Raw genomic sequence first — 13,294 nt, forward strand, 5'->3', positions numbered from 1 at the left:
TGAGTACAGTTTTTAGGTACTTGTACTTTACTTGAGTATTTCCATTTGATGCTACTTTATACTTCCACTCCACAACACATTGTTAAATATGAAACCAGTGGTTTCCAACCTTTTTGGCTTTTGACGTCTTACAAAAAGCAGTGTGTAGTCGGGGTCACATTTCAGATGTCTATGAGTTGTTAACAGCTCCACCAAATAGTGATTTTTCCCTCTAAACTTAAATGATCCAATATTTCACCAAAAATCAAAGATTAGAGAAAAAGTCCAAAAACTGAAAACAGATTTGTGTATCAGAATTTTGTTTTTTCTTCTTTCCTCTCCCATTAATCATCTCACGACCCCTCAGATTTATCTGGTGACCCTTTGGAGGGGTCTGACCCCTAGGTTGGGAACCACTGGACTAAATTAGCTAACTGTATATAAAGTAGTTGAAACTAACTCCACCTCCAGCAGCTACAACAGTAACATGCTGCTCTAACACTGATGCTTCAGTATTAATAATCTAATGTCATATATGATAATATATCAGTCAGAGGGACCAAACCACTACTTTCACTGCAATACTTTAACTACATCAAGCTCATAATACTTATGCACTTTTACTTAAGTAGGATTTTTCATGCAGGACTTTTACTTGTAATGGATAATTTTTACATTGCTGTATTGGTACTTTTCTTAAGTACAGGATCTGATTACTTCTTCCACCACTGGACCTTATTGACCAGTTGTATTTGAAATGTGCTGCTGTGTTTATGTTTGAAGCTGCTGCACTTTGCAACTAATGACCTCATGTAATGAAACACAAGAACAGAAACGTCTTAATTTGGCAATGTTTAAGGTTTTTATTGTTTTGGTTTCATCCTAATTATGATCATAGCTTTCCCTAAAAGGCATAAGCCTTCCTTTCCTGCGGAAACTTTTCCGATGGGTTTTAATCAGCATAAGCCAGTCCTTGAGTAGAGAGCTCTGCCTCAGAGAAGACGGCGCTGGGTGGCAGGGGAGAGGAGGGGATGGGGCGGCCCGCTGCTGCTGAGACGTGACTTTTTGTTCGACGTCCTGCATGAGAATTCATTTCTTCTTGTCGGCCTTCTGTGCAGACTTGGTGACCTTTCCACCGGAGGCGGTCTTCTTCTCAACGTGCTTGATGACACCGACAGCGACGGTCTGCCTCATGTCACGCACAGCAAAGCGACCTGGGAGAAAGACATCAATGAGAGTTCATGAGAAGCTGCTTTTGAAATAATAAACAAGCATAAAAATACCAATAAATAAAATAACTAATTTCATGTCCTGACAGAAGCTAAATTAAAAATCAGTCATGATTAAAAACACATTCTGGATCATGAATCGTGACTCGTCCTAAAATTTTTTCATCATAGATGGACGTCAAGGAGAGTGAATGAGTGATGCTTTTGACTTGAATAGTCTCAGTGTTTAAGGTGGAACTGGTGGGCAGTGATTATGCAGTATAAATTATGCTAAAAAAACAAACTTTTAACTAAGGAACTAAACAAAAATGTACCACTAGAAAGCAAAACGGCATTATATCAGTCATGATATAAATAAAATTAAAACACCTCAGCTAACATATAATTTAATACATGTTTATAAAAGAAAACACACAGCAAATATCACATGTCTATACGTATATATAAGTGGGTGCTGCTATTGTTTAGGCCGTCATTATTAACACAACTGATCACGAGACAAATGCATCAAGATTTTAGCAGGTTACCACCTCAGCTAGTCATCTTTTTTTGTGTGATATTAAGATAAATTAAGGGACTATGAATCCTTCCCAGTTTACACATCTGTCTGTGCTCAGAATGCACATTTTGAACAATTCCATTAAAAATCCTTAGCAAGGTTAATGATGAATGAATGATTAATCATTAAAAGCTTATAGAATACTAAATTAATGTTTTTCCCCATGAAGGTGTAAATAACTGATACACAGCACAACCCATGTAAATTTGGTATCATAATCATAAATAATATGATCAAATGTATCAAATAAACACCTGAAAATGTTTTGAATCATCTAAATAACATTCAAAAGATGAATCATAATTATTCAGCAAAATTAATTGTCTTTTTTTGCATTAACGGGGGCAAAAGGGGTGAAAAAGTTGCAAACACAACATTGGCATATTATCACTAAATAAAATTATTATTATTATTTTGCCAAACAGTTGCCTGGATAAACACCCAGAAGACAAACATTAAAATTCACGCGGAGTCATGGTTTTGGCCAAATATTCACTCATATTATTCACAATAAATGTTACACTACCTTCACCAGCTAGTTGCTAACTGTTTTGGTGCAGGACAGGTAGTGTACAGAGAGTTTATCTGAGCTTTTTCACATAAAATAGCTGAAAACAATGACCTGAAAGACGCAAAAATGTGCAACAGAGCTGCAGAGTCAGGTGATAATTCTCTGTGGGATTTTCAGTACAAGAAATCCTTTCACTCTTCCCTCCTCACTTATATTACTAAAAATATTGATGTGCATCTTCAAAATAAAGCCTAACTAACTCTTGTATTAAGAAAGGGCAAAGAGCGTTTTACTCACCCAGTGGAGGGTACTGGGAGAAGCTCTCAACACACATGGGTTTTCCAGGCAACATGGTGATGATGGCGGCGTCTCCGGACTTCAGAGCCTTGGGGTTGTCCTCAAGCTTCTTGCCGGAACGACGGTCGATCTTCTCCTTGAGTTCCATGAACTTGCAGGCAATGTGAGCGGTGTGGCAGTCCAGCACGGGGGCGTAACCCTGGGAGATCTGGCCAGGGTGGTTCAGGATGATGACCTGTGCAGGCGAGAGACGAGGAGGTTAATTTAAGATCTGGATGTGGACTGGATAGTGCTAGATCTGACTGTATTATTGCGCTCCTTCTGCTGTATAACTGTGATGGTTTTCACTGGTAACGGTCAAATTACTAGTCGAGATTGTGATATTTAGGTACCAGGTGTTCAAACCACACACCTTCAGTTTGTAATGCAGGTTTTCTATTAAAAACTTTAAGCACAAGCAGTGATCACTCTGATGACACCTTCATAAAATATGAAGTTATGACTTTAAATTTTCAGAAAAGCTGCAATAAAACCTTCAGCTTCAGTGTGTTCTGTTATGGTTTCTGTATCCAGTGCACGTAAAATCCACAGGAAATCAGTACATATCAATTTTCTAAACAAAAACAGAAGCTCATGAAAAAAACATTTACTACTCATATTCCCGCAATCCTTCTTTTCCTCATTTGTTTTCCCGGGACTCACCTGGGAGGTGAAGTTATCAGCCTGCATGGGAGGGTCGTTCTTGCTGTCGCCAGCCACGTTTCCACGACGGATCTCCTTGACGGACACGTTCTTGACGTTGAAGCCAACATTGTCTCCGGGAACGGCCTCAGTCAGAGACTCGTGGTGCATTTCCACGGACTTCACCTCAGTGGTCAGGTTGGCGGGAGCGAAGGTGACGACCATACCGGGCTTCAGGACACCGGTCTCAACACGGCCGACGGGCACAGTTCCAATACCTGAGGGAGAGCGGGAGGCAATATGTTTCTAATATGCTCTTCAGTTAACTTCAATATGAAAAGACTGGAGTGTAATTCCTTTAAACAGTCCTTAATGGAGGCTTTTAGGAGCTATAAAGTATGGAAACGCTACTCTACTGAGGCTGAGTCTCAAATGTCACAACTTCTATCAAATTTCAGGTGAGCAGCTCCATTCTGTGACCAATATGTAAATTTAATATCACATTTACGTAGGGAGGTGCATATCTGAAAGGGTCTCTACAGTGCAGTCAGTTTTAGGAATTCTCCTTGAGATGACGTATTACAAGGTGACATGACTTGGTAAGGCTATAGGTGGGTTTACAGCACATGACCTGACACTCCTTACCGCCAATCTTGTAGACATCCTGCAGGGGCAGACGCAGGGGCTTGTCGGTAGGGCGGCTGGGAGGCATAATGGAGTCCAGAGCCTCCAGCAGGGTAGTGCCAGTGGCACCGCCCTCCTTACGTTCAATCTTCCAACCCTTGAACCAGCCCATCTGAAATGGAGGGAGGGAGAAAGAGGGGATGAAATAAAAGAAAAAAAATTAAAAAAATATAGTTCAAGGGGATTTTTTGAAGTGATAATCAAAGAAATTTAGGAGCTATTGCCTTGGGTATATAGAAATCACATAAATCCTGGTCACCATCACAGATGTGTGATAGATTTATTTACAGATGTGATCTTTGAGGCATGACTGAATCTGATCAAGAGTCTGGGCGAGGTCTCTGTGTCTACGTGACAATAATAATATGTAATAAGCTCCTCACCTTGGAGCTGGCCTCCAGCATGTTGTCTCCGTGCCATCCAGAGATGGGGACAAAGGCAACTGTGGCAGGGTTGTAGCCGATCTTCTTAATGTAGGCGCTCACTTCCTTGGTGATCTCCTCAAAACGCTTCTGGCTGTAAGGGGGCTCAGTGGAGTCCATCTTGTTGACACCAACGATGAGCTGCTTCACACCGAGGGTGAAGGCCAGCAGGGCGTGCTCACGGGTCTGGCCGTTCTTGGAGATACCGGCCTCGAACTCACCAACACCAGCAGCAACGATCAGCACAGCGCAGTCGGCCTAAACAGGCAGATTTTTGTAGTTTTTTATACACGGCCTAATGTGATGAGTGAGTAGACAACGGCTTAAAAGGTGTGTCTTTACCTGAGAGGTACCGGTGATCATGTTCTTGATGAAGTCTCTGTGTCCAGGGGCATCAATGATGGTCACGTAGTACTTGCTGGTCTCAAACTTCCACAGAGCGATGTCAATGGTGATACCACGCTCACGCTCGGCCTTCAGTTTGTCCAGCACCCAGGCGTACTTGAAGGAGCCCTTGCCCATCTATTGGCGCAGTCATGTTTAAAACAAAGTATGAATCAGTAAAAAGGACTTTTAAATAAAGGTTTTTTCTTATATGACTAATGCATTTAAAAACCTTTTAATGAGACATGTTGGCTTATTAACCTCATAGAAATACCAAATGTCACCAACCAGCCTTTCCTCTACCATTCAAGCAGTTTTTAAATAGGTGCTCACTGTAAATAGCACAGACAGTTACATCACATTACATGGAAAAGGTAATGCATCTGTGTTCATCAGGTTTCTCTGTCACAGCTCAGGAGGAACACAAATACTAAACTTCAAGTAATCGTGTCACATTAATCTTCAGCATCAGAGCTGAGTTTCGTTTGATTTTTTTTCAATATCAAAGCCAATGCCTGACTCTCTGTGCATTATTTTTTTCAATACTTTAGTTTCGGGGAATGTTTTAGCTGCATCATTCAGTACATCATTGTTACAAAAGGGACTGTTTAAATAATATATAATCCATTTTCCCCCTGATTTAGATAATGAAATGTCCAATTAAAGAATATGTAAACAGATAAGAATTGGGCTACATTATTCAGTGCTCGACACTTTTCAGTACACAATACTGCCAATACATAAAAACTATTCAAGTTTTAATATCCAGCCCGTTTTTTTAAATTTTAGAAGCACATTCTTTCCTGTTAATATCATTTCTTTGAAGCTGCAAATCAATCCACTTTAATACACTGAGCCTATTTTGTGAAGAGCATTATTTAGCCTGATCCCTTTTTGTGTCTTTGATTTTTGCTACTATTTACAACAGTACTCAACTAACCAACAGTTAGGCAGAAAAGTATTTTATAGTTAGTATGGCTGATTTTTCCAATTTGTGGTCTTATTGAAATAAATGACTTAGTTACAGCCTCCAATTTGTCTTTTATATAGCTTTCTATTTAATATTTACTCAATGTGGGAAATCTGGTTATAACAGCATGGGAGCAGTTGGTTCATATGTATTTGAGGCTTTTGTAATACCTACATTAACCCATGGCAGATTAAATTTAAACGTTTATGTGTGTTTATTTAGCAACTGAGATTTTAAAGGGAATATTTTTCATACAATTTACAGTGATAAGGACGGTACAGAATGATTTGATGACTGCATAAAACTTATTGTGTCAGCTGCCACATTTATAAATCCATAATTTCAGCCTTTTTTAAAATTCATGTGGAAAGACTGCATGCATCCATTTATGTAACTGAAAAGCACAAAAAACTGCTTCTCTTCTGCCAACAAATTGTGAAGCACCTTTTATGCTTCATCAACTGTATTTTTTTATCTAGTTGTGTGTGATCTGTTTTTCATATATTGTCCCTAAATTATCATTTTCACTATGCAACTGTTATATACTATAAGTAAAAAGTAATAAGGGCAGTACATGTTTTTCAACAGCAGGTGGCACTTTAAACCAACTAATATGAGTGAGCATTTCCATTCACCACACCCGTTTCTCACATTACCTCAATGCGGTTATTTGTTTTGTGTCATATTATCTCATTTGTTGCAAACATCAAACGTGTCTCCAAAACCAACCCACCTCAGCGGCTTCCTTCTCAAACTTCTCGATGGTTCTCTTGTCGATTCCTCCGCATTTGTAGATCAGGTGGCCGGTGGTGGTGGACTTGCCGGAGTCGACATGGCCAATGACCACGATGTTGATGTGGATCTTTTCCTTTCCCATTTTGAGTTACTGGTTATAGAATAAAATATGGGAGCAGTTATGTAGCCTTTTGTTTTTTAATGAAAAACGACATATTTCAATGTATCTTCACAAAAAGGAGGGGGGTGAGCCCGGCGAGGTGCTTGACACTAATTTAATTAAAAAAATAACACATTTTAGCGAATAGTTAGTATGTTATATTTGCGATTTATCGTCACCGCGTCATAACAGTGGTTAACAATTAACGGCCAGATAGCTACAGTTAGCAAATGAGTCCTTTCAAATGTAGCTGTAATATGCATCTAATGCAGCTTTATTAAGTTCAGAGCGACATAGCAGTTAGGATTCTAGAATCATTAACGGTTAAAAATTCTAGAATTATTAACCGTTAGGATTCTAGAATCATTAATGGTTATCTTTTAAGTCAAATTAAAAAAAGTCACACGTTCGGTGCTCGTGCACGCCGCCAGAAAAGCGACACTGGTGAGTCACGCGCCATGTGCTCGCTCTGCGCTGTACCGGCTGTTCTTCGGCCTCCATGTTGCGTCGGGAGCGCAGAGCCGCCATGTTATCAACTGACTCAGGCGCGTGCACACACACTATGCAGCCAGCAATAAGGGCGGAAGGGTGCGCGTTCACGAACGTAGAAGAGCACTACCATGACTGGCAGAATGGGGAAAAGAAAAAAAATCTGGCAACTCACATATAGTTCAAGTTCACAATAACCGTTCCTTATTAGCGTGAATATTAGGAATATTTCATCTCACCAAGAAGGAGCTTAATAGACCAACACATGCTATGCAAAGTTAGGAAGAGAAATTCATAAAAGGTGAGCTAGCATGCTTCTTTTTACCTTTTAAGTGACCTCACTAAAAGACAAACCAAGCAGCATGATTTGTCTACACTCAAGACATTTTCTGACTCAGCCCAAAATAACTCATTCTAAATATCCTGCCTTGAAATTCTATCGCACCCCCTTTTGTTTGAGCATGCAGTTAAGAATCAAGCTTTAAGAGTTTGAATCAAAAGATGATATATCACCAACCTGTGCCCAGCAACAAACAAGACGTCCCCTGATTTAGAGCGGAGGGAAAAAAGACAGAATGTGACCGGTCCAGAGTTTTTATACTGAACCAGGGGAGAGGGAGGGCTGTGCATGCTCTTGTTGCTGTCAGACTAATATAAGGGGTGCCATTGGCTGGGCTGGCATAACTCCTATCCTAGGCGATTGGATGACAAATGCATCACCAGACTCAGATAGCACGGTCAAAAACAGCTGCAGTACAGGACAGAAAGGCTCCCTATGACATCCAAAAACTACAGCAACTGCACAACATAAGGATCAAGACAAGCTATGTCAATTTTTTCAAAGACATTTATTTTATTAGTTACCAGCAGCTTTCTTCCAATCAAATTTGTGGCATTTTAATATCATCAAGATGCAGTTCTATACCATTTCCAACTTAAACTTAACTGAGAAGAGGCACTGTCTTGTGATTCAGGTAAGTGACAATGCCACATAGTTCTTTTTTCCTGCGAAAACTTTTGCGATGGGTTTTAATCAGCATAAGCCAGTCCTTGAGCAGAGAGCTCTGCCTCAGAAAAGATGATCCAGGGTGGGGAGAAGATAGAGAGGATGGAGTGGCCCACTGCTGCCAACACACATCTCGTTGCTGGATGTCCTGCACGACCATTCATTTCTTCTTTGAGGCCTTCTCAGCAGCCTTGGTTGTCTTTCCGGTTACATCCTTGGTTTCAACAGCCTTGATGACACCGACAGCCACTGTCTGCCTCATGTCACGCACGGCAAAACGACCTGGAATACAAAAAAGGGGTGAGCAGTTGTTATTTAACTCATGTGTGCACTTGATCATTTTGTTGTGTGTCAATACCAGAGATTATGCATTTCTATAATGTATGTTGGGCAATGTGGACATAACTTACCAAGGGGAGCATAGTTGGAGAAGGGCTCCACAACCATTGGCTTCTGTGGGATCAGTTTGACAATGGCGGCATCTCCAGACTTGACGAACTTGGGGTGGTCCTCAAGCTTCTTGCCAGAACGACGGTCGATCTTCTCGATCAGCTCCTTGAACTTGCATGCAATGTGAGCGGTGTGGCAGTCCAGAACGGGGGCATAACCCTCATTGATCTGGCCGGGGTGGTTCAGGATGATGACCTGTGGACGCATTTTCAGTTAGAAATAAACCAAATGGAACTTGGCTCATAACTGGAAGGTTTACTTCAAGTTCACAAAACCAACCTGAGCGTTGAAGCTGTCAGCAGCCTTGGGTGGGTCGTTCTTGCTGTCGCCAGCCACGTATCCACGACGGATTTCCTTGACGGACACGTTCTTGACGTTGAAACCAACGTTGTCACCAGGGACGGCCTCGGGCAGAGACTCGTGGTGCATCTCCACAGACTTAACCTCAGTGGTCAGGTTGGGGGGAGCAAAGGTGACGACCATGCCGGGCTTCAGGAGACCAGTCTCAACACGACCGACGGGGACAGTTCCAATACCTGGGAAAAAAGGAAACTAAGTACTCAGGATACAAGTCAACTGTTTTGAAAAGTACTGAAGCTCTACTAGTGTTGTAGTCAAAAGTTAATCAGTCCTTACCGCCGATTTTGTAGACATCCTGCAGGGGCAGACGGAGGGGCTTGTCGGTGGGGCGGGAAGGTGGCACAATGGCATCCAGAGCCTCCAGCAGTGTGGTTCCACTGGCATTGCCCTCCTTGCGCTCAATCTTCCATCCCTTGAACCAGCTCATCTACAGACAGATGGAAGATTTAAAGTCAAACCCATGTTCGCAATCAGGTTAACACAAGTTAAATTGGGCACCAAATGGTAGCCATCTCACCTTGGAGCTGCCCTCCAGCATGTTGTCTCCGTGCCATCCAGAGATGGGGACAAAGGCAACGGTGGCGGGGTTGTAGCCGATCTTCTTGATGTAGGTGCTCACTTCCTTGGTGATTTCCTCAAAACGGGCCTGGCTGTAAGGGGGCTCAGTGGAGTCCATCTTGTTGACACCAACGATGAGCTGCTTCACACCGAGGGTGAAGGCCAGCAGGGCGTGCTCACGGGTCTGGCCGTTCTTGGAGATACCAGCCTCGAACTCACCAACACCAGCAGCAACGATCAGCACAGCGCAGTCAGCCTAAAATCAAAAGTTGGAATCAGTTAAATACACCAAGTTACACACTTAAGCCAACTACAATATCAATTCAAATTTCAATCTTGCACTGTATTAAAATGATTACCTGAGAGGTACCAGTGATCATGTTCTTGATGAAGTCTCTGTGTCCAGGGGCATCAATGATGGTCACGTAGTACTTGCTGGTCTCAAACTTCCACAGAGCGATGTCAATGGTGATACCACGCTCACGCTCGGCCTTCAGTTTGTCCAGCACCCAGGCGTACTTGAAGGAGCCCTTGCCCATCTGTGGATGAACAAATATGGAAATTGTCAGATTTCATTCATTCATGCATTAACTGACACTACAAATAGTTGTGTTTGGGCAATATGAAGACATCACTTTGGGATTTCATGTATAATGGAAGTGATTTAGATTATTGTCATGAAGATAAAAAGCAAAACTTAAGCTGCTGCTTCCCTCCCCATTTTTAGTTTTCAGAGGCCCATTTTTTGCTGCCATGTTTCAGTAGTGGATCTACTGCATATTTACACCATTACAAATAAGCCACATTATATTTTACCTACCAAAAGATACCTTTCAGTCTATGACAAGTATGGAGGGCCAATTGCCATTACAACACTTAGGAATTACAATGTTATGTACAATGGAATTGATGTGGTCATACCAATTAGAGCACAAGTGTTTATGTACAGTCACTTTTAAACATATTTTCTACTGACAAGACAAATTCATGGCTTTTTAGTCTCACTTCAGCTTTGGGATGTATAGTGTGAACTAAGCATTTTGTCTTTTCCCAACAGCCTGAGGCCTCTGCTGAATAATGTGCACCGTCACCATCCGCGCTGCTCGCGTTTTAAGCCCCACCCCGCGTGCGCGCACACGGCAGCTACACCCCGCGCCGGGCAGCGGAGCTCAGAGTGGGCACGCTGACGCCGCCATCTTGGAAATAACTAACGGTTGTGAAGAAAAAAAAAAGAGATAAGACCATTATAACTGCTCACCTCAGCGGCTTCCTTCTCGAACTTCTCGATGGTTCTCTTGTCGATTCCTCCGCATTTGTAGATCAGATGACCGGTGGAGGTGGACTTGCCGGAGTCGACATGGCCAATGACCACGATGTTGATGTGGGTCTTTTCCTTTCCCATTGTTGTAGTTTCTGTCACACACACGCACACAAAAAAAACATCCATTAGCTCTCATTTTTAAATTACTCGCCTCGTGAACAATTAGCAGCTAGCCTTATAGTATCGTCATGTAACGAGAATGAAGACGCCTCCGACCCGGCTTAATTTGAAACCAGTGGATCATTTTTAAGTGTTTATACAAGCTGATTAAAGTTCACATTTCAAGTAATAAATCAAGTAATTTAATATAAAATTCTTTATCGTTACTCGGCGGTAACGATAACCGAGTTTGAGCCGCTAACAGGCGGCAGCGGCTGCTAGGCCTCACTCGGCCACAGGCCAGGCGAGACACGTGTTACTCAATGGGCCACGTCGGATAAAGTTACAAAGATCGCCAAATATTCAGGAGCTATCTTGTCCAGAGTCCCAACACCTGTCACTGGGTAGTAAGAGAAGTTTGTTTCATGGAGGGCAGAGAGAAGAAATGCCTTTCCAGCATCCTCGGCTTTCCCTTTGTTCCTTCCCCCCCTAATACATCCTCTCCTCCCGCATGCATCTCTTTTGTTCAAAACTTTTTGAAAAAAAATCCACCAAAAAACTCGATTTAACACAAAAAAGGTTCTCACATCAATCAAGTTACACACAACAAGTGGTCGCTACTGTTGAAATTTTCTGAGTAAATCCTTCATAAAATCCACAGGTTAGTGTGAAGTCTTAACTTACATAACACGACAGGAAAAGTTGAACAGGAATTAAAGTGAAACCGCCGATAAAAGTTAAGCACCAGATGAGTTAAATGAAGGCCTGAGGCCGGCTCTCTAGCTACCTGATGAATTGAAGCAGAACTTACCGGTGTTTCTGGGTTATCACGGCCAAAGCTGCTGCCCCTAGCCAGGTAACAGAAAGAGGAAGACAAGGGCTGGTATGGGAGGTTTTATACCAAATGGGAGGCGGCCTGACTTCCCGTCACCCTCCCCGGTGCAAACCCCGCAAATCACATACATTCCTGCAAAAAACGTCAGCACGCCACCGGATGAACCGCCTGAAACATGCATGATGTTTCACACATGGGTCTCACCAGGGATTGAGATCCGGCTAAGCACTGAAACAAACGAGAAACCTCCTAAACACACTAAAATGATGGTGATGATGGTGACGCTCAAACACAGTGTAAAAGCGCACAATTGATTTTGTTGCTGAAGTATTTTAGGGTCATTTGACAAAATGTTCCTTCGACCTTCATTGATGAACAGCTGATAGGCACACTGGTTTCCCTAGAAGCTGTTTTTGACTTCTTGGTGGTAAATATTTATAATAGTAGGCAGAAGAATACAAAGATCCACTGAGAGATTAATACCATAAAAATACACACAATAAAGTTTGAAAATATCAGAATCTGAATCATCTTTACTGGTCAAGTGTGTTTACACATACAAGAAGTTTGATTCTGGTTTAGTTGCTCTCAATATATTTACACAGAATAACAACACAACAATCTTCAGAAATATACACAATGAATGACTATATACAGGTGAAAACATTCATGTGAAAACAGGATAAAAACAGGGCAAAGTAGTGAAGAGTGCAAGGAGTGCTGGAATGAATATTAAATGCTAAAAAAGAAAATATGTTTTATATATATATATATATATATGTCGGTATTCCCATCATATATATATATATATATATATATATGATGGGAATACCGACATCTTTTCCATAATAAGCAGATATAGCTTTACCCAATTATTACTATACAGCAGCTAAGCAGAACTTGTGTAGTAATATGTTACGCCGAGGTGTATTTTCAACAGAAAAGTCTAAAAACACAAGCAGAGACACACAATATGTGACAAAATATTTCTTCATGACATTATACAGTGAGAAACGCAAGGTTTGTTTATTCTTCATTCAGTTTTTCCTTATTAAAAATGTTGCATTTTTAAACAGAAGTTTCAGACTCAGTTATTTCATTTACTGTACACCATGAGACTTAGTCAGGAAACCCCCTCCTCCCACCACCTCCCACTGGTAATACTGGGACGACTCATTAGCCTGACAAGATTATCTAAATCCAAACAAGATTTGCATTCAAACAGAGGACAGACGGTGAAAAGACGAAGTCATGCTGTTTTCAAGACACCTTATCTGCCGGTTATTTACATTCACAACAGACACATATGTGTTTGATCGAATTAAAGGTGATGTTCTTCGGGTGCAGGGTGTCATTGTTACTTTACAACCACAAACCACGGTGGGAAATTAAAATGAAGGCGCTCAAGTGGTTGTTAGGAATATTTCCACCCAATGGCCTGCTTCAAATTTACACATATTCACATTTTAAAGCTGTCCACTTCACCCTGTTGCAAATTAAAAATAAAAATCAGCTTAAAACAAGAGGGATAAACCTAAGAAATAGGCCTGTTCTGTCACTGGGAT

At 41.5% G+C, this 13,294-nt stretch overlaps 2 protein-coding genes across 2 annotated transcripts; both read right to left on the reverse strand.

Annotated features, from left to right (window-relative positions):
- Nucleotides 1-818: 818 nt before the first annotated feature.
- On the reverse strand, nt 819-7,725 carry LOC121912691 (elongation factor 1-alpha). Its single transcript, XM_042435015.1, has 8 exons — nt 7,618-7,725; nt 6,450-6,602; nt 4,705-4,884; nt 4,324-4,620; nt 3,902-4,052; nt 3,278-3,534; nt 2,576-2,810; nt 819-1,193 (listed from the first exon to the last, which is right to left on the reverse strand). Exons 2-8 carry the CDS (start codon nt 6,591-6,593, stop codon nt 1,069-1,071), a joined length of 1,389 nt encoding a protein of 462 aa, XP_042290949.1. The 5' UTR covers nt 6,594-6,602; nt 7,618-7,725; the 3' UTR covers nt 819-1,068.
- Nucleotides 7,726-7,929: 204 nt separating this feature from the next.
- Nucleotides 7,930-11,813, reverse strand: LOC121912692 (elongation factor 1-alpha). Its single transcript, XM_042435016.1, has 8 exons — nt 11,706-11,813; nt 10,733-10,887; nt 9,834-10,013; nt 9,434-9,730; nt 9,193-9,343; nt 8,836-9,092; nt 8,517-8,751; nt 7,930-8,388 (listed from the first exon to the last, which is right to left on the reverse strand). The coding sequence occupies exons 2-8, from the start codon at nt 10,874-10,876 to the stop codon at nt 8,267-8,269; spliced, it is 1,386 nt and encodes a 461-aa protein (XP_042290950.1). The 5' UTR covers nt 10,877-10,887; nt 11,706-11,813; the 3' UTR covers nt 7,930-8,266.
- Nucleotides 11,814-13,294: the final 1,481 nt, after the last annotated feature.

The sequence above is a fragment of the Thunnus maccoyii genome, chromosome 15, assembly GCF_910596095.1.
Source record: "Thunnus maccoyii chromosome 15, fThuMac1.1, whole genome shotgun sequence".
NCBI lineage: Eukaryota > Metazoa > Chordata > Actinopteri > Scombriformes > Scombridae > Thunnus > Thunnus maccoyii.

Excerpts from the sequence above, each read along its gene's own strand:
- LOC121912691 (XM_042435015.1), bottom strand. The coding sequence starts at position 6,593 with ATGGGAAAGGAAAAGATCCACATCAACATCGTGGTCATTGGCCATGTC. Across the intron at positions 4,053-4,323 it reads TGCTGGAGGCCAGCTCCAAG|ATGGGCTGGTTCAAGGGTTG; the intron begins GTGAGGAGCTTA and ends CCTCCATTTCAG. Across the intron at positions 2,811-3,277 it reads CTGATAACTTCACCTCCCAG|GTCATCATCCTGAACCACCC; the intron begins GTGAGTCCCGGG and ends TCGCCTGCACAG.
- LOC121912692 (XM_042435016.1), bottom strand. The coding sequence starts at position 10,876 with ATGGGAAAGGAAAAGACCCACATCAACATCGTGGTCATTGGCCATGTC. Across the intron at positions 10,014-10,732 it reads TCGAGAAGGAAGCCGCTGAG|ATGGGCAAGGGCTCCTTCAA; the intron begins GTGAGCAGTTAT and ends GTTCATCCACAG. Across the intron at positions 8,752-8,835 it reads CTGACAGCTTCAACGCTCAG|GTCATCATCCTGAACCACCC; the intron begins GTTGGTTTTGTG and ends ATGCGTCCACAG.